Source organism: Bombus pyrosoma, linkage group LG1 (genome assembly GCF_014825855.1).
Source record: "Bombus pyrosoma isolate SC7728 linkage group LG1, ASM1482585v1, whole genome shotgun sequence".
Taxonomy (NCBI): domain Eukaryota; kingdom Metazoa; phylum Arthropoda; class Insecta; order Hymenoptera; family Apidae; genus Bombus; species Bombus pyrosoma.
In genome coordinates, this window is record NC_057770.1 from 9893250 (window position 1) to 9918564 (window position 25315).

The 25315-nt window shown below is 30.6% G+C and overlaps 5 protein-coding genes across 13 annotated transcripts in view; 3 read left to right on the top strand and 2 right to left on the bottom strand.

Moving 5' to 3' along the window:
• Positions 1-5698, top strand: part of LOC122568796 (hemicentin-1) — a 112645-nt gene extending 106947 nt beyond the window's left edge. For all 5 annotated transcript variants that reach the window (XM_043729015.1, XM_043729159.1, XM_043729248.1 and 2 more), the window contains 2 exons: positions 602-815; positions 1036-5698. In XM_043729015.1, coding sequence (XP_043584950.1) covers positions 602-815; positions 1036-1148 — 327 coding nt within the window. In that variant the 3' untranslated portion in view covers positions 1149-5698. The remainder of the gene's footprint in view (positions 1-601; positions 816-1035) is intronic.
• Positions 5699-7775: 2077 nt separating this feature from the next.
• LOC122577710 (sorting nexin-6) lies at positions 7776-11969 on the bottom strand. Of its 3 annotated transcripts, XM_043749224.1 has the most exons (11): positions 11828-11969; positions 11650-11700; positions 11293-11508; positions 11090-11211; positions 10871-11007; positions 10424-10731; positions 10167-10349; positions 9998-10015; positions 9402-9465; positions 9229-9314; positions 7776-9155 (listed from the first exon to the last, which is right to left on the bottom strand). In XM_043749224.1, exons 1-11 carry the CDS (start codon positions 11831-11833, stop codon positions 9105-9107), a joined length of 1242 nt encoding a protein of 413 aa, XP_043605159.1. In that variant the 5' UTR covers positions 11834-11969; the 3' UTR covers positions 7776-9104. The 3 variants fall into 3 exon arrangements, with proteins under 3 accessions (XP_043605159.1, XP_043605150.1, XP_043605169.1); XM_043749215.1 differs by lacking the exon at positions 11828-11969 and having other exon boundaries at positions 11650-11821; XM_043749234.1 differs by lacking the exons at positions 9998-10015; positions 11828-11969 and having other exon boundaries at positions 11650-11821.
• A 31-nt stretch (positions 11970-12000) lies between these two features.
• Positions 12001-15037, top strand: LOC122577724 (ER membrane protein complex subunit 2-like). 3 transcript variants are annotated; one of them, XM_043749247.1, is made up of 8 exons: positions 12001-12093; positions 13200-13242; positions 13350-13463; positions 13541-13691; positions 13767-13910; positions 13998-14154; positions 14234-14329; positions 14395-15037. In XM_043749247.1, the coding sequence occupies exons 1-8, from the start codon at positions 12040-12042 to the stop codon at positions 14566-14568; spliced, it is 933 nt and encodes a 310-aa protein (XP_043605182.1). In that variant the 5' UTR covers positions 12001-12039; the 3' UTR covers positions 14569-15037. The 3 variants fall into 3 exon arrangements, with proteins under 3 accessions (XP_043605182.1, XP_043605190.1, XP_043605199.1); XM_043749255.1 differs by lacking the exon at positions 12001-12093 and adding an exon at positions 12544-12685; XM_043749264.1 differs by lacking the exon at positions 12001-12093 and adding an exon at positions 12718-12800.
• Positions 14836-17405, bottom strand: LOC122577705 (tRNA (guanine(10)-N2)-methyltransferase homolog). The gene is made up of 9 exons (XM_043749201.1): positions 16984-17405; positions 16847-16912; positions 16519-16764; positions 16308-16442; positions 15973-16236; positions 15772-15910; positions 15503-15701; positions 15292-15418; positions 14836-15205 (listed from the first exon to the last, which is right to left on the bottom strand). The coding sequence occupies exons 1-9, from the start codon at positions 17047-17049 to the stop codon at positions 15044-15046; spliced, it is 1404 nt and encodes a 467-aa protein (XP_043605136.1). The 5' UTR covers positions 17050-17405; the 3' UTR covers positions 14836-15043.
• Positions 17406-18831: 1426 nt separating this feature from the next.
• On the top strand, positions 18832-25107 carry LOC122577764. The gene is made up of 2 exons (XM_043749317.1): positions 18832-21627; positions 21854-25107. The coding sequence occupies exons 1-2, from the start codon at positions 19141-19143 to the stop codon at positions 23519-23521; spliced, it is 4155 nt and encodes a 1384-aa protein (XP_043605252.1). The 5' UTR covers positions 18832-19140; the 3' UTR covers positions 23522-25107.
• The last annotated feature ends 208 nt before the right edge of the window (positions 25108-25315 follow it).

Below are 25315 nucleotides of genomic sequence, written 5' to 3' on the forward strand. Positions count from 1 at the left end.
AATGAAAGAGCTAAAGTTGTAAAGTAAATCGCAAGTTGTGAATTACAGGTTTCTTCTTTACAATTTTATAATCTGACAATTTTTTCAGATCGGTCAGGGAGCTTATAATTTGCAAAATCGACTTGTAAAATTTCATTTATTTTATTATCAAACTTAATATCGTACAATGATACTTATTAATGGTGATACCTGATCGTTTGTGACATAAAGTTTCGCTAACGGTATTACACAGCTCAATCGAGTGTGGCAGAGCCCCCAAGAAAAAATAATTTTCATAGGTAAATATTACTACAAATTATTTGAACTTATAAAACGATATAGAAAAATATTTGGTTGTACAGAGGTTCACACATTTCGTTGTAAAAGCGACAAATTAAGGAAATTTTAGTAATAACACAATAAATAACGCTATTTATAATTGCGTATGCGCACATTTATTCGAAAGATTGTTAAATCAGAATGTTCATAAAATATATTTGACAGGAAATGTTCGTACGTCGACCGTATATCGTTGAACGTCAAAAAATTCAAGAAATGCGTACAAGGGAAAATAATGCTTTGGTGAACGTTCTATAGTAAAGATTTATTTTCACCATTTCAGAGTCCAACACCGCCGCAATATGTTTTCTGGTATCACAATAATCGAATGATAAATTACGATACTACGCGAGGCAGCAGCGTAACCGTACAAACCGATTCCAGCTCGACTCAAAGTCGACTGACGATTCACCATGCGGTGGAATCGGACACAGGCAATTATACGTGCAGCGCCTCGAATACCAAGCCGGCATCCATCTATGTCTTTGTCACAGAAGGTATAACTTTTAAAGCAATAAAAATATTTTTTCTCTGTAAAAACAAAATAATTAATTTCCCTTTTCGTTACAAAACTTTTCTTGCGCAAGCTATCTGCAGTAAAATTAATTTTCTTTTTCAATGAAATTTCATTTCGATTCATTCTTGAAGAGAAGATGTATTGTAATACGACTCTCTAAACAAATGCTCTCACTAATTGCATTACTTTAAACGTTTCAGGTGACAAAATGGCTGCGATACAGCGCCGCAAGACGTCGGCCGCCGAGAAAAATTTCTGTGAATTGCTAGTACTAATTGTCACCATTGCGATAGAAGTCGTTTTAACGCGATAAGCGTTTCTCTTCGATATGTCCATAATTATTATACCGTTACTTCCGTTTGTGATAGATAGGCTACTATTCTGCGATTTTAACCCTCTATTCACACTTTCCTTCTTTCCCTTTTAAAAGCTGAAGACATCGTCGTACCACGCGATCTTTTATTTCTCTCTTTGTTCATCCTTCCTAATCCTTTGTCTCATTATCTCTATTTCCATATATCATCATTGTCATCTTTGTTTCTCTTCTTTTTCTTCTTCTTCTTCTTCTTCTTCTTCTTCTTCTTCTTCCTTTTGCTCTTTCTTTTCTTCTTCTTCTTTATTACGTTCAATTAGCCGCGATCGAACAATCGTTAAGTCTTATCATGTTTTTCTTCGTGGTAATTTTTTTCTTTTCCGTTTTAACGCCGAGGTTGCCGCCGGCTGAATCATTTCGACATACGAGATTTTCATGGTAGATCGTTCTAAGTATCCACGTGTTCATCAACACATGGCCGAAATTATAAAAATACTCGCGAGTAATCGCGATTTCTCTCTCTTTCTCTTTCTCTTTTATCTCTCTTCCTGTCCATTCCCTAACTTCTGGTTGCGTCTGTCACCTTCTGCAGAAGTATAAAATAATTTTAAATAACGCAAACTCTTCCTCCCACCACGAGAGGACAACGTTCCGAAAAGTCAAATTCTCCGTGACGGATGAACGAAACGCGTGATGCAAAGTCACGCGAGATACGTATCGAACAGAAGCACTGTCATAGTTAATCCTCCAAGGAACGAATCAAGTGCAATAAATTTAAGTACGTATTATAAAATATAGAATCTTATCGTTGACGTTCGTAACACGCTCTATCCTTGTTTATCATAATCTTGTTTTCAGCGTGAGATATTCGTTATTAAACTACATTTGAAAACAAAAAAAAAGACAAAAAACTGTGATCGTGTCAGTTTTTATATAGCGATAAACTGTTTTATAGATTTCATTGTTTGTACTTTACCATCGAAGTCTTTTCGAAACCGGCGGCACACATCGTTTCTCGGTAAAAAAAAAAAAAAAAGAAGAAAGGAACGAAAATCAATTAGTCATGATATTCCTCGAAAGCAATATGGATCCATGGATCGCGTCAAGTTAGGTTTACGTACCGGGTTTATCCTCTTAAAAAAATTACAATAGATCCGTTTGATGGTCGTGAGCAACAGTTCTACGTCGTGGCAGTTTTCTACAAAGTTTTGCGCCGCTTTCGTTGAACGAACGACGATGAGATATTACGGCAACAGACACGAATTAATCAAAAGGCGGTCGGTGAATTAAAGTTTGAGATTGACGGTGTTACCGGGTGTCGCAACGAATTTGTGGGGCTTTACATACCTTTTAACAACCTCCGGCCCTTCCGGTTCGATTCTCGTTCTACGTTCTTGTAATTAATCACCTCTCAGGACGTTTCAATTCCACTTTATCCAACGCGAATCTAGCCTACCTTTTGTAGTTTCGTACATGCAACCTGTAATCGCGAGATCGATACTCCATGTGTGTACTTCTTGCGTTCTTCTTTGTGATTAATATCGTTACTACATATACATGTTATTATCACGACAAATATTGAAGAAATTTCATCGTTTTTGAATAATTTGTGTTATTTTTCAAAAATTTACTCGAGATTTTTATGAACGATCGAAATCGAATAATATGTTATATTCCTAAGTGTAACAGCCGAGGTAAATAATATAGAGTTTAAAACAGTGAATGTAAAATGTATCAATACGGTATTTTCAACATATCGACGTCGTTTCTATTTCCGTTTTGATTTTGAAACGCAACTGCCAAAATTCAGTATTCCATGCCAACTCATCCTAAGGTGCTGCTACACGAATAATTGTACAAAATACTATATACTTTTAATTATTCTTCGTTCTAAAATAAGCCTTGGATAAAAAGAAAAGTATTGCGAAGGATAAAAAGAAAAAAAAACCTCGACAGATTTTTTTACACGATTTATCACTAACTTTCGACTTCCTAGTAGAAACTGTTGTACACTTACCAACATTTCGTCTGCATTTGACAATGATTTTTAAGCAGCACAGAACGACGTTACATATCGTGAAAAACTAAATCCTTGTCATTGTTCTGAAAAGATAAAAACCCAATTAAGAGAAAGAAGAAAAAGAAAAGACGAAGGAAAGAAATAGAAAGTCGCGTAAGTGGAAAAGCTTAAATGCGGACGAAAGGTTAAAAACAGGGATCAAACGACAAGTATTATATCTAGAAATGTAACAGGAGATGTTTGATAAAATCCAGGGCAAGCGAGAAACTGCCATATTGTTTGACGTAGCAAGACCTTCGGGCTGAAACGTTTCATAAATTTCGATTTTACAACTGTTCGAAACAAATCTGCGTACTAGTTAGAAACTCTGAATATATAATACACATATATATATATATATAACGAAGTTTTCTTATTCCAAGTAAACGATTCACGTGAGCAAGATCGCGTGCGTATCGCGTGACACCGCTATCGATTGAATAAAGAAACGTAGAGGATGAACGGGGACTAAGAGAAGAAAGCATAATAAAAGAAGCCAGGACACACGAACTCTCGATTCGATCGATTCATTCATTCGCTTCCTTGCTTTCACATTGTGTATCCATCGTCGTAAAAATTATTTGCAGAACGATGCCTTTCCCCGAGAAACTTTTCCATTTCATCTTTTATGATTTAAAAAAATCCTATTCAACTTCGAACACATCGTTCACGCAATATTGAAGTATAAGAGAGACCTCAGAAGCTAGTCGATCATAACTATTTAATAACTCGGATCACGATTTATGAAGCTAGGCTAAACTAAGCAAGAGAAACGATATTGTATGCGTTAAAAAGAAAACGAAGAAAATGAATAATCGAAGGAACGATAAGTCTTTGAGAACATTCTTCGATACAGTTTTGTCTGAATCTTCTAGAAGATAACAAATACAATACAAGTGCGAGAGAAAGAGAGAGCGAAAAAAATATTATCTTGATCTCTTTCGAAGTAAGCAACAAGTTTAATAGAGACATAAGATCAGTAGAATAATAAACGATAAGACTTTAATACTCGAAAACAATTCGATCGCAATTTTACGCGTTTTGCGTGTACATCTCAAAACATCGATAGTGTATCTGCCATAGAAAATCTCTGTGTACTTCAGCGTCACACTGTATACAACTTCATATAATGTTTTTATAAATTAAGTTTGTTGTATAAAAATGGAAGGAAATCTACACGTTATCGGTAATTGAGTGTCGTTCGATTCGTTCCTTTTTTTTTTTTTTTTTTTTTTTAAATTAAGATAGGCGTTTGCGCAACTCGAAACACCGATACACGTATACACACACACATACAAACACATGGTGAATGAAAAGACAAAAAAGGAAAGGAAATTTCGTACGTTGCTTAACATTCACCCGCCTTCTTACGAATCTTTGTGTCCTTTTATTTCGAACATTTATCCGCAAATCCGTTGAAACTGAATTTTAATAAAATCCACAATATAAAATATCGCCTCTTTAGTGTCTCTGTATTATGCTCTGTCGAATTTTCATAAACCGGAACGATAGAAATCTTGGAGGAGGGAGAAGGGAAAGAGAGACGAAAGAAATAGAATATGAGAAGAAAATGAAAGAAATATAGAAGTATATCTCTGAACCACCGTAGCAATTGTCTTCGTTAAGGTCTCGATGACAATATCTTTTAGTTCCGTAATAAATTACCGAAGTCTACACGTGCGTGTTCGTGCGTGCGTGGTTGCATGCGTGTAATATAAGTCTGATTATTATAAAAGACCAACTACGTCGTCCTAATTATAAAACAGATACAGCTCGTTTGTAGATGGTTCACGATCAAAGAAAGGTTTACGTGTACAAGCGGAACATATACGTATATATAATATATAAATATATATATATATAAATATAAATATATAAATATAAATATATAAATATATTATGAAACGTAAGAAGATCATCGAATGTGAGAAGAATAATTAGATAAAAGAAGAAATTGATCGTCGATTAATAACTTTATCATCAAAATTTATCTGCATCTCGAGGGTACAACGTACGCATGAAAGATGATACGTATCGAATACATAGGCCAATACCTACTAATTTTCTTATAATTAATTATCGAATACGAGTATATGGCAATAAGCAACTGTGGTAAACCGTCTCCAAACTATCAGAATCATTGAGAAAGAAAAAATTTCCTCGCGACGACGCTAAAACCATAGGGAAAAGCGTACGAAACGGTTTCATTCGATCGTGTCAAACCAAAGTAAAGCCGATCAATAAACTTATAGGAAAGCGTTTCTCTTTCACGGAGGGACCGTTCAGTTCATTCGTAAATCAATACGGAAGACGCTGCACGTTTTCCTGACGGCTTTACTTCCCTTTGACGTTCATCGCCAAACGAAAAATACCAAAGAAAAATAACGATCCGTCGATATTCAATGACTTTCCTTGTGATCTGGCGAAACACCGAAGACGAGTTCGTTCAAGAGAGATTTCAACGAACCTGAATAAAGTTGCAGAATTCTTAGCCGATGCATTCTGCGGCGTTCATTGGCGCAGGAGTTCTTAACTTTCTCTTAAGATCCCGGATCCCTTCAACCAATTCAATTCACGACGATCGCCTCTGTCTTGATTCAAGACACTCGCAGAAAAAGAAAAATGAAAGAGAACGATTCAACGACGACATTGATCGATCTTTAATTGTCCTTTCTAGGTTGTCGGGAACGAATTGATAAAATATAACGGGTAGAGATTCTGTGTTTAAATTGTACCATTATCCCTGCATCCCATTTGAAACCTTATTTCTTCCACCTCAGGGAAACGCCAGGACATTACTGGTTAAGAACACTTGCATCCCATTTGGAACCCTTTCTCTTCCACTTCAAGGGAACACCAGGACATTTCTGGTTAAGAACATTTGTATTATCCTTCTGGAGAAAAAAAGGTGAGCTCATGATTTCTTTTTTATCCAAAGACACACTGGTACGATAGTATTTTCTCATTATTCGTGGTACATTACTTGAGTTCAGTATTCAAAGAAATTAATTAAACTTGCGTTGTAGAGAAATGAAGAGAATATTCGAAGGAAAGTTCAATCGTATAAGGTTTTGTATTCGAATAAGTACTCCATATTATATCATGCAATATTATCCTTTTTTTTTTTTACTAATTTCTTTGCCTCTCTTATTATATCTTTTTTATTATTGAAATATCATAAAATAAAAAATATCTCACGTTGCAGCACGTAAATGTTCGACAATTTAAAAATAGCAACAATAATTCAGAAAGCTCTTCGTCATAATACTTTTCAACTTTCCGGTGAAAAAAACCTGTAGTACAACGAAAGATGAATAAATTACTTCCGATGGTAATATTATATGTCCTTTCTTTTACGAGAGAATGAATGAAATACCTTTTTTGTATTATTTATGTCGAAGTGGCACAATTGTAATAAAATATAAAACATCTTTTAAACACATAATAATAGTAGAACAAATCCGTCATCGAAATATTCGAGCAACTTAACATTTTAGCCAGTCGTAAGATATTTGATTAAGCATTTTTATTTTAATCGATCAGTATAATTAAAGACAGATATATCGAAAGCAAGAAGTATAATTATATCAGCAATATACTACGAATCAAAAGTATTCAGTTAAATTGAACAGCAATAACAAGATGAAAGTTTCTTTCATTAACTCTAACAATATTAACAAAGTGATAAAGAATACAATCTGTCAATAAAATTTTAAAAAAGAAAAGATAGTAACATTAAAACACCACAAATAGAGGTTTAATAATCATGTTGAATAGAAAAAGTTAAAATATATGGCTGTTAAATTTTTTAAATTAAAGAAAATCTTAAGAGTACACAAAAAAGATTAAAAAATGGTGATGGAAACAGATATATTGAATAAAAACCGAGCATTTCAAAAAGTATTTTTAGATTTATTACAAAATTGAACATTGGAGTATACTTATATATACAGTATACATAATTCTTAATTTTCATACATCACATGATATGAATTAGAAATTTGAGTTTTTAGAATTCCATTAGAAATACAAAATCAAAGACAGAGCAGTATTAAATCAATAATTTTTAACTATTTTTAAGTTCGACTTTCTTTTATTTAGTGACCATCGCTAACAAATAAATTTTTCTGTACCTTTTAAAATTAACGAACATTGTATCATAAAAAAGTAAAAAATCTAATAAAAAGCGTAGATTCATCTATCATTCGTTGATGCAAATCTTTTCGGTAAAATTCAATATTACTATCTCATAAACATTTGATGTATAACAATAAATACATTCTGTAAAATATTTATTAGACATGGATCGTTATCAGTTTTTTTTTAATGAAATATAAAAAATGGATATATTAAAATACGTGATTATTTCAACAAAGTGTTTGTAAAATCTGTCTTATGATGTATGTATGGTAACCCGAGATGAAAATCATTATTGCATGATAAACAAATTTGAAAGTGGTCAATAATCTAATTGTTCTACAAATTTTAGGATATATGATTTATTTTAACACTAAATTAGAATGATATGTAGATCACTATGGCGATACTTCAAATTAATTCTTAAGAACTTAAGTAATAAATTCCATTTAATGATTCTCTCAGTAAATGTTTACAATCGTGTATAAGAGCAACGAAAATATTTCAAATCAATAAAAACATAAATCATTGCCTACATATTTGCTTTAGTTTTTTTAAATATTTTTATTTTCTTTCAATTTTTATCTTTGGCAAACTTCGATAATTCTATTATTAAACGCAAAATCAGATCACATATAATTATCTAATTTTAAGGTCCCTTTACTCTTATCCCATTACTCATGATTATATTTATGTAATTTTATTGAATAAACAAAATATTGTAAATGGATTTAACAGTATGCAACATGTTAATCTACATATAAAAATCTTAAATATTCACTACATATGCTAATTTATATTCATCTTTTGATTAACTTAAAAAATATTGGAAAATAAGATCACTTAAAATAACATTTGTATTACTGCTAGAAATTTCACTTTATAGCATTTAAATAAATCGCTACTTTTTTTTAAGTTCCGAATTTCTTTTCAAACGAGTTGTTAATTATATGCACATGCTTGCATACATAGAATCGTTGTATACAGGAGGTATCATCAAATGTAATAAATTTTGGAAATAAAAGATTCTTTAAATAAAAACATGATTTTTTTAGTATTTGTATATCTTAATTAATATTCTTAGTAATTAATAATAAAACCAAAATATATATAACATCAATATAATTGCAATAAGTTGCATTATAGCGTTTTCTACAGTATTTAGTTTTTCAACATTTTGTATATACATATTCCAGTATTTGTTTAATATTTGTTTTATATTAAATATATTTTATGAGTTTTATAAAATGTTCAATTTCTTGCAAGTATTTTGTTTTAAATACACACGTAGTGCTAAGTTATCTTATTTTCATATCACGAATCTCTTATTTCCTTATCATCACTTACTTACTTCCTGTTCCATTAAAATACACTACTATATAGAATGAAAAGAAATCTTATAGCTTATATTAGATCAATATAAATCTGTAAAAGAACTTGACAAGAACCAATATCTTGATTACATTATTCTGTATGAAACTGAGAAAAACGATATAAGAAAAAAATAATTGCTTTTTAAGTGACGATTATAACGTATACATAATTTTTTATAATTTAGAAATATTAAACAACACACAATACAAATTAATGTCATATGGAGCTCTTTTGTAATTAATAATACGATTCTTTTTTTTAGATAATATAAATCTAGATAACAAAAAATATATATTTTACAATACCATTACATTGCTATAATTTTAAATAGATTATCTTCGTATAGATTACGCAGTAATCTTCGCAATGAGAATTATAAAATTGGATCACTCTTCTCGTAAAACAGTTAAACATTTTTTGAGCAATTCCGCGTGTGCCTATAAACAAAAATAGAAGTATTTTTAAAACAATGAGCAACTATATATTAGGACAGAATAAAAGCATTCTTACTTTTGCATGTTTTATTTCAAGTTCAGTTAATTCAATAAGATTCTTTCTAAAAGCAGTTACCCTCCTCGTTTTGAAATCCACTAATTCTATAACGGAAATTAATACATTATTTAAATCATTGTGATTGTTTATTACACAAAATAAAGCGTCATAATATAAGCGTCATTCTTTACCTTCCTTTCCCTTTTCTGACATTTGCTCAAATTTTTCACAGGCTTCTGTTTGAGCTTGTTCTGCCTAAATCAACAATATCCAAAGATAATTATAAATTCCACAAAAGTACATAATACTACCAATTTTAAGAACTTTCATAATTCTTTTCTAACAATTATGCTTGGCAAAAAACACATGCAATATTTCGACTAATTATATTATTTTAAAATAACGTGTATTTTTCACAATTTTATTAATAAAATATGACCTTCCAAAATTAATTTTTTTATTATTTGTTTTATTGTAATATTTTATAATATTTTTACTCTTTATTCGAGACTAGATAATATCAATGCAAGAAAGAAATGTTCATGCAAATTTATTTCATGCATGTTTAATTAAATAATAATCTAAAATATATCCACACTAATTTCAATCTCTTCCTTTTTCTCCAACACATAGTAACTATATCAATTCTGCGAAAATGTTCGTATATATTGTTTATAAAAGTAATACGATTTATAAGGTAAAAAGTATATATCCTTTAAAACAAAAAATGATATTAGGATTATACACTACAACAAGGCGGCAAACATACAAATGGAGAAAAACACACCTCAGCAACCTCCACTGCCTTGATGAGCAAAAAGATGAAATCTTTAGTTAGATATACAATATATACAATATATACACATACATATACATATATATACTATATTTAATAGTGAAGTACCCGTTTGTTATAAATACTACAATAATAGAAACGTCTCAAGTAATATACTTACAGCATGAACATCTTTGTTTTTGGCACGAGCTTTCTCTAGAGCACGGTTTGCAGATTCATACGCATGTAAAGCTTTCAATCTTCTAAACAAAAGCCGTTTTGCTGCAGCTGTATCCCTCATGTAGTAACGTAGAGTGTCTGACAATTTTAAATCTTCATCAGATGCTACCCGCCCCTCTACTTTCTATTACATTGTAATATTACAAATATAAATAATATGAAGAAATAAATTAAATTAGTTAAATTGAAAAATCTTACCCTTAATTTCTCAAACATCTCTGCTATTTTTGTTAAAAATCTTTCCAATTTACCATTATCAGTTGTAGCTAATTGCAAAAGATTTGTAGAAATTTTAATATATGAATCTGCTACATCTTTATGTTTGGCAGTTTGCCGATCTGCACGAGCTGTTGCTTCTTTTAAATTATGATGATAGGTTTGTAAAAACGACATTTCTTGATCAAAGAAATCGTTTACATCTTTTACTGTTGCAGACAAGTAGTATTCATCTGTAGTAGTGGAAAATGATTTTACTAAACCACCAAACATTTCCATTTTATTTTTCCCTAGAAAAATAAAAGATATATACCTTTATATATATATATATATATATATATATATATATAACAATAAGAAATATATATATAGATATATAAGCAATAAGAAAATGCAGAATCTTCCTTAAGGAAATAATATAAATTTTACCTCTCACACAAAGATCTTGATCATATTCCAAAAACACTCTTAAATTATGATCATTGCGAAAAACTGGATGATGTGCTAATCTAGTCAAAAACATTTCATGCATAGCAACAGTTTTTTTAAACGTTGCCAAGTATTCACTGTAAAAATATCAGTATATAAATTTATAGTTTTGTGTCATTATGATTGAAATATATTTTAATATTTGTATACATAACTTACGCCTCCAATTCTTGTTTCATTTTATTAAATTCCTCACGTGTCATGTTACCCTCACCCTCCCCAAGTTTTTGTAACTTTTCACGAGATGCATCAAAATCTGGTCGTGGTGGACAAGGAGGAATCTAAAGTTACATATTTTTTCTGTTCATTATTTAAAATTGTAGTTATATATTTAATATAGGCCAAAAAGTAAATAAACATACAATATAACCAGCATATTCTTCATTCTCCTCGAATCGGTCATGTAACCATACAAATTCTTCATGTTGCCTTACAACTAAGTTATCTGGCTTTTGAAATTCTGGTAATGTAGTTGTTGTATGTACAGTGAATTTTACTTTATCCTTTTCACTAAGGGCATCTGAAATATCCACCTGTAATGACTTATCAGAAAGATCTACATTGTCAGTGTGAATTGTCTGTAAATAAAAATTGCCAAAATTAGAACAATTAAATTATCAAATATAAACGGTAGTTTCAGACATGAAAAAACATTAATTTTCTAATCAATGTTATTTAACATAATAAAAAAAGAAATAACAGGAAACTAACGTAAATACCTTTTTAGGAGGAACATTATTTAAAATGTCAGCAGTATCGCATATGCCGTCCTGAAACATTTTTTTTAATTAAGAACTGTATACTAAATATTTACAATAAAGTAAAGCTTAAACTGCACAGTATTAGGATTCGCTGGGAAAGCAGATCGGTGGATAAATGATAACAGGTTCCACCTACCATCATGGCGTCCAAGCGTCTCTGACACGTTCCCTATTTTATCGTATAGAACTATACGAATTAAACTGATACCGATCTTAATTGCACAGTTAAAAAATTGATCTTATACATTCGAATGAAATTATTTTCTTCTTATTCATATATATATGCTTTTTAGAATAACCATTAGTAGAAAATTTTCCACTAATAAAATGGACTTAATCAACACATGAATGTCAAAGTGTGGTATTCTTGAAGTACGTTATCAAATCAGCTGTGAGAAAAAAGTAATGAAATATAATCAGAATATTTAAAAACTAAATGAAATATAATTTTGACAGATTTAAAATTATTTTCTTGTCGCATTTATCAAACATGTACATAACATTAATCATTAAATTTCTATTGAAAAACAAATGATTTGTTAATCTGTTGATAATTTTACATTTCATAAAGAATAAGCATAATTAATATATTAAACACAACATTTTGTGTTTTTTTTTTTTTAATATTATTTGTATTTGTTTAAAAAACAATATTTTCAGTTATTTGCTATATCAATTTAATGTTAATTCTTTAATATGATAATATAATAGTAAAAACTAGAAACAATGATGATAATAAAAATGTATATATTTTTGCAATATGCTGTAAACTATATTATTTTTTATACTTTTCACTTATTTTATAATTTAAGAAAATGATGTACTTCAAATATCTTACTGAATAATTTTGCATATATAGCCTTGAATTAATTTTTGATTCCTGATCGACCTGTGTAATATATGTACATGATCGATTTAATTTAAGGCTACGTGTACATTGATTTCAGTCAATACTTTATTATAAACTTGTTTTTATTATTGCAATTACTTCTACGTAAGTTTGAAATACCTATAATACTTTATATTCTGAGATTCTATTGCACGAATTATTACACTGTAATAATAAAATTGTTCCAAGTGTATTCCAATTAATAACTGTTAACATATAAGTACATATTTGTTTTAATATCTTTTTTAACTTGTGTTAATATTTCTTTCTGTGTTATTTATATATATTTAACATATATTCTTTGGTATCTAGTCTTTTACTTATTTAGGTTATAATAAATAGGTTATAATAAGCAATGTATTTACAAATTCATACATATATATTTATATATTATAATATTATGTATACTTGTATGAAATTTATAATATTAAGGAATGGTTGTTATCATAAAAACATTCAGAATTATGTAAAGTTGTAACTTTTTTAGTATTTGATTAATTAACTTTATGTCTTCTTTTATATTTGTACATAATTATAGTTATTTCATGTATAGAATATTCTTTAATACATTCTATGCATAAATCTATTATATATTATTTATGACATTATTTTTTTTAAGGCTTCAACTATGGCTTATCAGTATGATAAATTATCATGGAAAAGTAAGTTAATAAAGAACATAGTTTAATCATCTATAACTTTTGAATTTTAATTTATTAATATTTCAATGTAATTATTAAACTTTTATATATGTTTTTTATATATGTAGAAGTACGAGACATGTTCAGGACATGGAGAGAAGATAGTCAACGGCTAAGTAAAGATGTAGTTGATCTGTGGGAGTCTAAATTAATGGAAAAAATTGATCAACTTGGCAATGAGAGTAAGATGAAGTAATTTTTTATAAGATATTTTTAAAATGGTGTTAACTCTTTACAATAATTTGTAACTTTTAAATAGAATATCTGATTTTGGAACAAGTCTGCATAGCCGCATTGGATTGTAATCGTCATTCTTTAGCAGAATATTGCATTAAAATATTGAAAAGAGAATTTCCTAGCAGTTTAAGAGTCCATAAATATCATGCTATGCATCTGGAAGCTTTGGAAATGTAACAATTATTTATGAAATAATGATTATTTGTTGCATATTTCTATGCCTTATAAAAGAAGTTAAATATTTGTAGGTATGATGAAGCATTAGAAGTTTTGGATTCTATTATAAAAAGAGATGAAACAAATGCAGCACCAAGGAAAAGACGTATAGCTATATTAAAAGCGAAAGGTCGGATATCAGAAGCTATTAAAGAGCTTACAGAATACTTAAAAAAGTTAGTGTTTAGTTGAAATTTTTTTGATGTTTTACGTTTTTAACTTATTGTATTAATCATAGATTTTATATCCTTCATGTATTACAGATTTATGAGTGATCAAGAGGCATGGCATGAATTATGTGATCTATATTTACAAGAACAAGAATATTCCAAGGCTGCATTTTGTATGGAAGAACTTATATTACATAATCCACATAGTCATTTAATTTATCAGAGATATGCAGAAATAAAATATTCTCAGGTAATAAATATTTTTTATGTAATAATACTTGAGGCCTCAGAACTTTCACTGAAATAGTAAATAATTTACTTATTATTAGGGTGGATTTGAAAACATGGAATTAGCAAAAGCATACTTTTGTCAAGCTGCAAGATTAAATCCAAATAATATCAGAGCTTTGTATGGTTTACTGTTGGTAAGAATCAAAATTAGAAAAAAAACATGTAATGTTAAACTCTTATTATAAGCTTAAATTTTTAGGCAACCAATAATATTGCCACATCACCTAAATGTCCCTCTTCTAAAAAGAAAGATGCAATAAAATTAAGTGAATGGGCAGCTAATCAAATTGAAAAGCAATATGAATCAAAAGTGTCAGATGAAAATATTAAAACACTTGAAGGATTATTAGGTCAATTGCAACTGGAAGTTTAAGTATACAAATTTATATGTATGTATATGTGTTACTGCAATATATGTAAATGTACTGTTCATTCCTTACAATTTACACGCATATATCATTTATTATTTAATACAAATCTTTTGACATAAATAGTTTTTTAGTATGTCAAGTAAATTTGCGAATGTATATTAAGATATTTACTATCCAAAATACAGTAAAGTATTATTTACCTTATTTAAATAATTTTTAAGATAATTTAGTAAAAAGATTATAGAACTAAATAAAAAAATAATCTAATCTCATAATCTCTAGAAAATGTTAGAAAATGACATTTTATTGATGGTTCAGAATTTTTCTTGTTATGAATATTATACTTTCCCGCACATGACCTGCTTTATTCTTTAAAATGCACATATGGCCATAAAAAGTAACAGTTTAACAAAATTTATATTCTCAAACACGAATTTGAAGGAAAATAAATGCTTGTTACACGTAAAATAATTACAGTCATCTTTTTGGATTTTCTTTATTATTCTGTTCCCAAAGTTCTCTTTTCTTTGCTTTTTCTACAGCTTTCTTCATTCGTTTTTCCCTTCTACTTTCATTTCGTAATGCAAAATATTGTTCGCGGAAGTCAACTAAATTGGTAGAAATTATTTCATCCGATTCCTGAAAGAAAAAATTGAGAATTTTGATCAAATTACTTTTAACATTTTTTTAATTAATAGTTGTATAATATATATTTTTACACATACCTTTGGATCTTTTACCTTTTTATAAGTCAATAACCTCCGACTAGTATAATTACTAAGTACTTGTTCTGAATTAGCTATTAATTCCAAACATGGATGTGTTGGTAACTGATCCTCTGAATATTGATCTCTAGAAAAGTAGTATTTTATACTTTATTCTATAAAAATAAATATTGTAATATCGATAAACAACTTTTTATAACCTGTGACTTACCTAAATAAAGGAAACCAACATACTAATCTACCATTTAATTTAAGATGTTGAGCTGCAAAAGTTAATAAATCCTTGTATATTTGAGGTAAATCATAACCAATTTTAGATGGTATATGAGATGAAGCTTGATGTTCTTCTATCACTGGATTTAATTTAGTTGTACCTATTCTTTCTGTTGCTTCTCTGATACCATAAGGAGCTATAATTAATGAAGAGATGAAGACTTTTACAGTACAACTTATAAGTTAGTGAAAAGAGCTGATACTTACGGTCTGTTATTATAGCATCTATACACATGTCAGAACGCCATAAAGGATAAGAAAAGTCTGATACAACTACATCAATATAGTATGATCTTTTTCCATATTGACTCATATTTGTAGCAATATTTTCATCTTTTTCCCTAATCTGGCCATTATTTTAATAATAATTTAATAACATCATTCAGTATAAGCAAATAAATTCTTTACCTTTTGTGATATCCTACTAGGCCTTGTACGCCCATGCAGCATTAAAAAATCTATATCTGTTCCCAATGTATATCCTCCAAAATGAGAAGCAGCAACTAATAAAGATCCAGTACCAACAAATGGATCAAGCACAATGTCTCCCTTTTGAACTTGAGCTTGATTAGCCATTATTAGTGACAGTTGAGGATCCATAGACGTATTACCAATAAATTTTCTGGTTTTCAGCGATAACTTTCGAATTAAATCCCTCTGTCCACTTGTAATCTAAAATTTCATTATAAAATGTAACATATATGTAATAGATTGATATAATGGTATAATACAATTATGCATACCCATCTACCAAAAAATAATTCATATGGTTCTTTAGGGATGTTATTAGGATCTAATCCATAAAATTCTATATAACACAATGTTGTGTCTGGATTATTTAGTCTTACTGGTCCTTGCAATGGTAAATAACTGAAAGACTATTTATTACAAAGTTAGATTAATATCAAAATTTTACATAATTTCAGTTTACAAATTTATAAGTTATGCACTTACATCAATTTTATTTACTTTTTCACCTTGAGAAAAATGTTTACAAAATGTTTCAACTATTACTTTAAAAGATTTGTGTGGACCAGCATATTTATTAATTTCTGAAATTGGATAAGTTTTTAACTTGTTATGCAAATTTTCAATTTGTTTACTATTAGCCCACAACTCTAAACAAAATCGCACACAGACTGCTCTGCTTGCAATTTTATGTGCCACAGTTTCTGAAGGTAAATTAACTATCCAATAAGGCTATAAAAAATCATTTATTGCATAGACAAATGTATTAAATATTATATTATATTATGTTAACAAAATAAATGTATTTTCTTACATGTGTGTTTAATTCAGTATGAGTATAAATATTTACACCAAACATACCAAGAATAGATTGCATTTCCTAAAAAGATGAAGTGTAAAAATTTTATAGAACAAACAGGTAAAAATTAAATTAAATAAAAAATTACTTACAGCTGTACGAAAATCAATGTGTTCTTGGGCAAACCAAAACAGATATTTTTTCCATTGGTTATTCATTGTTGTTGCTTTATACGTATTTATCCTTATTCAATTCAAATTACATTATTTAAATTATAGTATTAATTATATTAAAAGTATAGCACATATACTTTAATATTGAAATACAGCTTTAAAATAATTTTGCATAAAAAATTCAAAAATTTAAGTTGAAGTAAACCGTTTGTGTTTATAATACAGACTTTTTACTTTACTACATCATTTAGATTTTTCAACTAAAAAATTAAGTTTCTAACTTTAATATAAATTATTACATATTGATTAAATTGTAATTATATGTAACTATAAGCATTATTTAGCATCAAGCAACATAAGATCTATGATCTAGACATTAACCAACGTGATCAACACAAAAAGATATTGCACACATTATACGCGCATGCTTAATCGAAACCATAGATAAATAAAATATAGTGAGTCGATTATTATTGAATATTATGCCGGTATAATATCATTATTATTATTTTTCATTATACAAAACAGTGAAGAAGCGCTATTAGACAGTAAAGTTGCTCAATTTATTTTACGATATATTAATCTTCTATAATATATTAATAACATTAAGTATAATACCATACGAGGAAATATTAGTTAAATCATAATATGTGGTAATAGAGAAGTATTAATTACAATTATTTTGATGATATGATTTACTAAAAATTGTTTAATAATCAAAAAGTGTCATGAGATATTATATGAAGATACAAATCTTGTAAAATATCAGAAGATGAAATATAAATTTCAACAACATAAATATGAAAGAAAAATAGGAAAAGCAGAGAAATTACAAGAAAAAAGATGTACATAACATTTAAACGCAAGAAATAGCATAAATATACATCTGTATATTAATTAAATTATGAGCATAATAATACAGTAGAAATATCTCTGGAAATACATATATACATATAATATATAGAAACATTATATATTTAAAATAGTCGATAAAAGAGAAAACTATAATTTCTTAATCGGTAGATCTACAACATCGTAGCTAATAGAACAGTGTACGAGGGGGCGCTATATTCGTAGTAAAACTTCTTGTTGTTCTCATTCTAAGGTGGAATACTACTCGTCACTGTTTTCTGTTGTGTTTTTAGGCTGGAATCGGGTGAAAAACATGCCGTTTCGATAAACGAGTGAGAAACAAAAGGCTCTTAAAAAGAGTTGTTGTACCTAGGTTTAAGGAAGGTGCTGTATTGAAAACGTGTGTGAATAGTGCAGGTGTAATTTAATAAGAGCAGGGGAGGCTGACGATTTAATAGGATATTGATTTGTCCGCGACTGCCTTGCTGGCTCCATCGCACACACAAACCAGGTAGCCATGAACGTCGATATTTTTGGGGCACTGCCTGGTGCAACGTGTCGGCCGTACATATGCCGTGCTCTAATGTGTTTGCAGGCCTGATAAAGCCCAAAATGCAGCCAGCCATTGGCGATATGTGTTAACGATATTAGACAAAATTACAACGACTAGGTACATCTATTACGATCATAACGACTATCAAAACGGCGACCAAAACGGCAACGACTACAACGATAACGGCGACGGCGGCGGCGGCGGCGGCGGCGACGACGGCGACGACGGCGACGACGACGACGACGACGACGGCGGCGGCGGCGACGACGACGACGACGACGACGACGACGACGACGACGACGACGACGACGACGACGACGACGACGACGACGTTGGCGGCGGCGACGACGACGACGACGACGACGACGACGACGACGACGACGACGACGGCGACGACGACGACGACGACGACGACGACGACGACGGCGACGACGGCGGCGACGGCGGCGACGACGACGACGACGACGACGACGACACCGACGACGGCGACGGCGACGGCGACGGCGACGGTGACGGCGTCGGCGTCGACGGTGACAACCACGACTGCGACTAAACAGGCAGCTAAGACGAACAGAACGATAATTACGACAGATACGACGAATTCGACAGTAACGGCAGTAACAGCAAGGGCGTCAATTACGAAAAGAATAAAGTGGTGTTATTACTTCATCGTGGATATTTTACAGAGAATTTTGCATTGGTTGTGTTCAATGCAATAGTTGAGAAGTTAAATGTATAAAGAAAATACCTCAGACACAATGGATGCAGTAAGCAATGGAGCTTCAGGAAGTGCAGTGGCTTGTCCAGTCTGTACCCTCTATCTACGTGAGGGTATCAGCTTACAAAGACATTTGGATACTCATCCAAAAGAACAAGTCATCGAAGCTCTTATCAAAGCTAGTACCAATTCCTCAAATGTGCAACAGACACAGTTATCATCATCAGCACCTCCAGCATCTCCAGCTATACAATCATCCCAAAATACACCTCAAGTTGCACAGAATACTCATCTATCGGCTCAATCTCCATATCCTATAGGACCTATTTTCGAATGTCCACCTATCGGTACTGTGATGCCACCTCAGTTTGCTTCATTTAGTTATCAACAGTTTGTAAATAATGGCACTATGATGATACCACAATATGCAATGGCTCCACAAGCTAATCAAATGATGCAAATGCTGTATAATCCATATGGTATGTATCAGCAGCAACAAATACCAACTGTTCAAATGATTTCGCCAGTCACAGCCATACCAAACACCACTAGAGTCAGGCCAGTGGTAACTATGGCTGGTGAAACAACTGGTAGGACTGCCATTGCTGTACCTGTAAATAATTCCGAGCCAAAACAAATTTTACCTGAGATTTTACCTGAATCGGAGCAGGAGTCTGAACAAATGTTATCAGATATCAACCTTCCAGTTTCTCCTCCATCATTAAACGAAGATAATTCTATGCAGCAAAATGAAAGTGAAACTAGTACAATTCAAATAGAGCAAGAAGGAGAGGAGCCCCTTGGTTCAAGTACAGATCAGCATACTGTGCAAGATGAATATGATAGCATTCCAAGATCATTGGCAATTACTTGTAATGTCAATGTCACTACAGATGATAAAGTTGAGAGTGTATTGCCGGATATTGATAATGGGGAATCGTCGTGCGTTGTTACTACAAACGTGCAGTGTAAGTCTATTCATTATGAATCGTCAGAAATGCAGGAGTATGTACACAGATATGAAGATGATGATGATAATAATAAAGTTATTATGCCTGAAGTATCACCAATGGTAACAGAAAATGAGACAGAAAATGCAACTAATGAAAAAGTTCCTCACAGAGAAGAAATAAGCAAAAATGAAGGTACCTCAGCAGAAATGCCTGTAGAAGATACAGTAAAAGCACCAGCTCAGCCTGAAGTAGAACAATTAGAACGTCTTTTAATCACTATTATGGAAAATGAATTTAATAATACTCCACAGAAAGAATCCAATTTTGAAGATGATAAAAAGACGAGTAAAGATACAAAGAAAAATACTTCTCCTGAAAGGGCTGAAAGTGTAATACATGAAATAACTAGTAATAATCCCATTGAATATAAAAACAGTTGTAAATCTGATGTAAAACTAAAAGTTAATCAAAGCTCGGAAATTAATATAGGTAATGATGAAAATAAAAGTTCTTGTCTTTTATACAATTATAAAAACAGTTTGTCTGCACCTCCATCACCTATTGTACAAAGAAGACCCCATAGAACCTATTCTGTTCATTCAGATTTTAGTTCAAATGAACACCTTAATTTTTATCCAATTGGTTTTGATGCAAGCACATTGCACGATGAGGAAGATGATGAAGATGAAAAAAATGAAACAGAAGATAATTTTGATGAGGCAGATATGGAAATAGAGGAAATACCTAGCCCACATACTCCTTTTATTAAATATGATGAAAATGCAGACAATGTTAGATCTCATACTCCATTATCTGCAAGTAGTGGTATTTCTGTATTAAGAGTTAGAAAGGATCTTAGTAAACCATGTTCACCTGCTTCTGTCCATTCATTTTGTCATATGGATGCTAATGGAATAAGCCACGATGAAGAAAGTAATGTAGCAATGGATGAATCACCAGAAAAAGATCCTATTGATTGTTCTTTAGTTGAACAAGACGTGAAAGCTGATCAGTCAGAACTTTCCTTATGTAAAAATGAGAAAAAAATGGAAGGAGATTCTGCATATCAATCTGGAATTAGTGACCATATGAGTTCATTTTCTACAATTCATTCACAACATTCTCAGCAATCAACATTAATGGATGAATCTTATAACATGCCAAGTAAAAGTAATAATCATGTAAATTTATCAGAATCTAGTGATGTCGCAAGTAGTTCTGACTCAAAGAGTTTTCATTCATCTAAATCAATTATACAAAAACAATCTGTGGAACTCCTTAGTTTAAATGAAGATGCCCATGCAGGTCCAATGAATGTGTTTGAATTTGATGGGCTTCAAATCTTAGTTCCTAGTACATTCATAAGTGATTCTTCACAAAAAGCAGTTAGTGGAACCAGCCAACAATCTATGGCAAGTAGTGAAGGTGGAATAGGTATAGATGAAGAAGTTAAAAGCATTAATATGAGAGCTGATGAAACTATGCCACCCAGAGGTGAACTATCAGAACAAGAAAGCAATGGATGTACAGAACAATCAGCTTGGCAGGTATGTAAGCTGCTCTTTGAATATAAATATATTGTTAAAATTTATTATAAATATTTCACATAAGAGTTTAATAGATTTATAACATAACAAATGTTTCAACAAGTAATTTAAATATATACAATTAATTTAATTTAGTTAATACTGAATATATTTTGTAAATAAATTTTCTATAAAAACTGATATTAAAAGTTATGTTTATATTAACGAATTTATTCTGTATATTCAGTTATATGCTGGTCAAGAATCATCAAGAATGTCAACATCTTATGATCTAATGGCACGTGAAAGTTGGGAAGAATCTGATGGATCAGACAATGAAATTACAGGCCCATTATTAGATAGCAGATCTTTAGCAACACATTTTACATCAAGTTTATTTTTAGATCGAGATAGAAAAACTCCTACAAAAAGAATGTTCAAATGTTATCATTGCCCTGAAGTATTTGATTGTCCGAAAGAACGCAGAGTACATAGTACCACCGCGCACAAAGAAGCTGGTCCGAGTAGCAGTAGAGAATCTACAGAACAACCTGAAGTAAAGGATATTAAGTTATTGGATGGCCGTATGAATGTATTTGAAGATATTTTTGTACCAGGTTTACATGTTCAACAAGTTTATCACCAGCAACCACTGTTACATCAACTTCAACCACCACAATCATGTACAGATGTAACTACAAAAGTAGAATCTGATCAAAAAATTGAAACACTAGTAATACCATCAAACATTGAAGTGATCTGCACCCTTTGCAATCAGAGATTTAATAGTGAAAAATCATTACAACTACATCATAGAAGAGTACATATTACAGAAACAACAAAACGAATTCGTGAGAGCACCAAGTGTCAGATATGTCACGAAGAATTTCCTTCAGTTCTATTGTACAATGCCCATTTAAAAATACATCCATTAGAATGTAGTCAATGTGGAAAGTATTTTTATAGAAAACAAAATTTCAAATTACATATGAAACGACATTTAGGAATTAAACCATTTCCATGTACTGTTTGTGACAAAGCATTTTTAACAAAACAGAAGTTAGATGAACATACCAATGGCCATACCGGAAATGCACCTGTTAAGTGTAATCTTTGCAATGAAACATTTCGCAGATATTCAAATCTAACACAGCACAAAAATAGACATCATTTGAATATAAAAAAGAAATTAAAAGATTACATATGTCATTGTGGTGAGGTTTTTCATACAAAGAAAAAGTTAGCTTGGCATAAAGAAACACATGATGAAAAACCCAAAGCATGTACATATTGTAATGAAAGATTCATTCACATGGCCAGCCTGACTAGACATATGCGCCGAGCTCATAATAAAAGATTCGTTCCAGATGCTCAAAGAGAGAGCGAAAATGTTGAATGTCCTGTATGTAAGTGTATTTATTTACGATCTTCCTTAGCAGTGCATATGCGAGTACATAATGGTGAAAGACCATATGAATGTCAAGTTTGCTCTAAAGCATTTAGTACTAAGTGGAACTTACAATTGCACAAATGGACTCACGCTGCCCGTAGCACCAAACCTTTCAAGTGTAATCAGTGTAGTGGCGCGTTTTACCGGCACAGTGATTATACTGCTCATATGAATTCTCATAGAAACGTGCGTCCTTATACCTGTAACTATTGCGGAGCGCAGTTCATACGAAAATATAATTGTTTAAGGCATGTAAAGGAACATGAAGAGAACAAAGCATATACATGTGATGTTTGCAACAAAACTTTTCATAGATCATATTATCTGAAAGAACACTTGCGAGTACATTCAGGTGCCAGACCATATACATGTCATATTTGTGGAAAGTCTAGCGGTACGAAATCCAATCATAACAAACATGTCAGAATTCATCATGCACGAGAACCTGTAAATACCGAAAATTAAAAAGCGAACGAGACTTTTGATCCAGTTTACTTAGTCAATATTTTTAAACATCTTACAAAACTTTACCTTAACGTTTTACCTCTTATTCTTCTATGTGCTGAAATTTTTTTTTTTTTGAAAACTGAAGCAAACAATAATAAATGTAATATATCTATATATATTACATCTCTTAATCTTTTACAAATCTCGTTCGTTTCTGTTATTGTTTCTTAAATATTTTAATTTAGAGATTTTAAATTCAAATTACCTGCTAGTATTATTACTAGCAGTATTTAACTAGATAAAGGGATTTAACTTTCTTTAATCATAAAGAACAAGAGGACGAGTTTACGTTGTATTGTGCATTGTGCATTGTATGTTGCACTTCGTAAATTTTCGTCATATAGTCTACTAAATACAATGACTCGAGACTGTAACTACTTAAGATAATAAGAAATTTTTAACAAATATTAGCTGGTACATGTCTGAAGATTTGAATAACTTCCATAAAGGAAGACTATACGATGAAATGCTTTTGCCAACTTATACTAATTAACTATTAGATAATAATAACTAACTGATTATGGAATCATTAAGCACTTTTATGTGTTGATCGTTGTACGAAATTTTTTTACAATAACTATTTTACACAAAGTATATATATTACGATTTTATGTATTGGCATCGAATGTGAGAAGGAACTGGGAGAATCGTATTTATTTGCGTTGAATTTATTACGCATAAGCTCGTATCAATAATTAGCATTATTAATTATCACAAGGTAGTTACGGATCTTAGTTATATTTATATATTTTGCAAAATATATAATAATTTTTATCACTAATGGCAATTCCAAGACTGATCGATGTTGGTTCCTCATATTGCTCTCCGACATACATTCAATATATGTATGTCTTAAATGACAAGCAAGAACAATTGTGTATGCGGTTATTTGAAATATTTGGTATAGTGATACTGTGACAAATATCTTAATAGTTAATTGTTTTATATTAAAATATTTGGCAGATCATGTATCATTTAATTTCTAGAGAGCAATATGAATGAAGGGGCGCTAATATATTAAATATATCAAAATTGTGCTACCATAATTATATTGCGTTCGATGGACGTTTTGTTACGAAACTGGGTTCCCATAAACTGTTACCGTAAATTTCAACAAAACTGCATGAAACATTTTTAAAATAGTTATGCTGTTTCCATAACATACTTTGAGTTTCATCTTGTTAATAGTTATTTAACAAATTACATTTTAGTTTCGTTAATAGTTAAATATAGCAGTTTTCCAATATTGTCAATCATTAAGCGAAACTTGTTTGTATGCATGACCAACATCGACGTCCAAATGTGCAATCGTTTAGTTAAACATACGTATTCTACTTGAATGCAATTGTAGATAATGTAAATATGTATATCAGTTTTATTTTATAACTGAACCAACAAATTCTGTTGGGAACTAATAACTGTCTAAAAACGACTCGTACTCCTATGAGGATAAAAATAGGCTAATTATTATCATAAAAAGAAACTATAAATCTGCAACACCTGTATACCTTAATAAAAATTATGTATTGAGGTACTTTTTTAAATAAGTTTTTCTTTGTATTTTTATTACAAGTACCAATACCATATTTGTTTCTTGTTTGTAAATGGGAAATGTAATGTAAAAACAAATGATAAAATAAGAAAAAATATGTAAAAATATTGCAAATTGCGAATTCGATAAAAATATTTAGGACAAATGTTTTATTGATTTAAAAAAATGTAATATATTTTTCATTTGAAAAAGTAGGTAAA

Excerpts from the sequence above, each read along its gene's own strand:
- LOC122577705 (XM_043749201.1), bottom strand. The coding sequence starts at position 17,049 with ATGAATAACCAATGGAAAAAATATCTGTTTTGGTTTGCCCAAGAACAC. Across the intron at positions 15,702-15,771 it reads AGATGCTATAATAACAGACC|CTCCTTATGGTATCAGAGAA; the intron begins GTAAGTATCAGC and ends CATTAATTATAG. Across the intron at positions 15,419-15,502 it reads TGTTGGTTTCCTTTATTTAG|AGATCAATATTCAGAGGATC; the intron begins GTAAGTCACAGG and ends CTACTTTTCTAG.
- LOC122577710 (XM_043749215.1), bottom strand. The coding sequence starts at position 11,709 with ATGTTTCAGGACGGCATATGCGATACTGCTGACATTTTAAATAATGTT. Across the intron at positions 10,732-10,870 it reads TCAAGATCTTTGTGTGAGAG|GGAAAAATAAAATGGAAATG; the intron begins GTAAAATTTATA and ends TTATTTTTCTAG. Across the intron at positions 10,350-10,423 it reads AGATGTTTGAGAAATTAAGG|AAAGTAGAGGGGCGGGTAGC; the intron begins GTAAGATTTTTC and ends ACAATGTAATAG.
- LOC122577764 (XM_043749317.1), top strand. The coding sequence starts at position 19,141 with ATGTATAAAGAAAATACCTCAGACACAATGGATGCAGTAAGCAATGGA. Across the intron at positions 21,628-21,853 it reads CAGAACAATCAGCTTGGCAG|TTATATGCTGGTCAAGAATC; the intron begins GTATGTAAGCTG and ends CTGTATATTCAG.
- LOC122577724 (XM_043749247.1), top strand. The coding sequence starts at position 12,040 with ATGTCAAAGTGTGGTATTCTTGAAGTACGTTATCAAATCAGCTGTGAG. Across the intron at positions 13,692-13,766 it reads CATCTGGAAGCTTTGGAAAT|GTATGATGAAGCATTAGAAG; the intron begins GTAACAATTATT and ends AAATATTTGTAG. Across the intron at positions 14,330-14,394 it reads CTTTGTATGGTTTACTGTTG|GCAACCAATAATATTGCCAC; the intron begins GTAAGAATCAAA and ends TTAAATTTTTAG.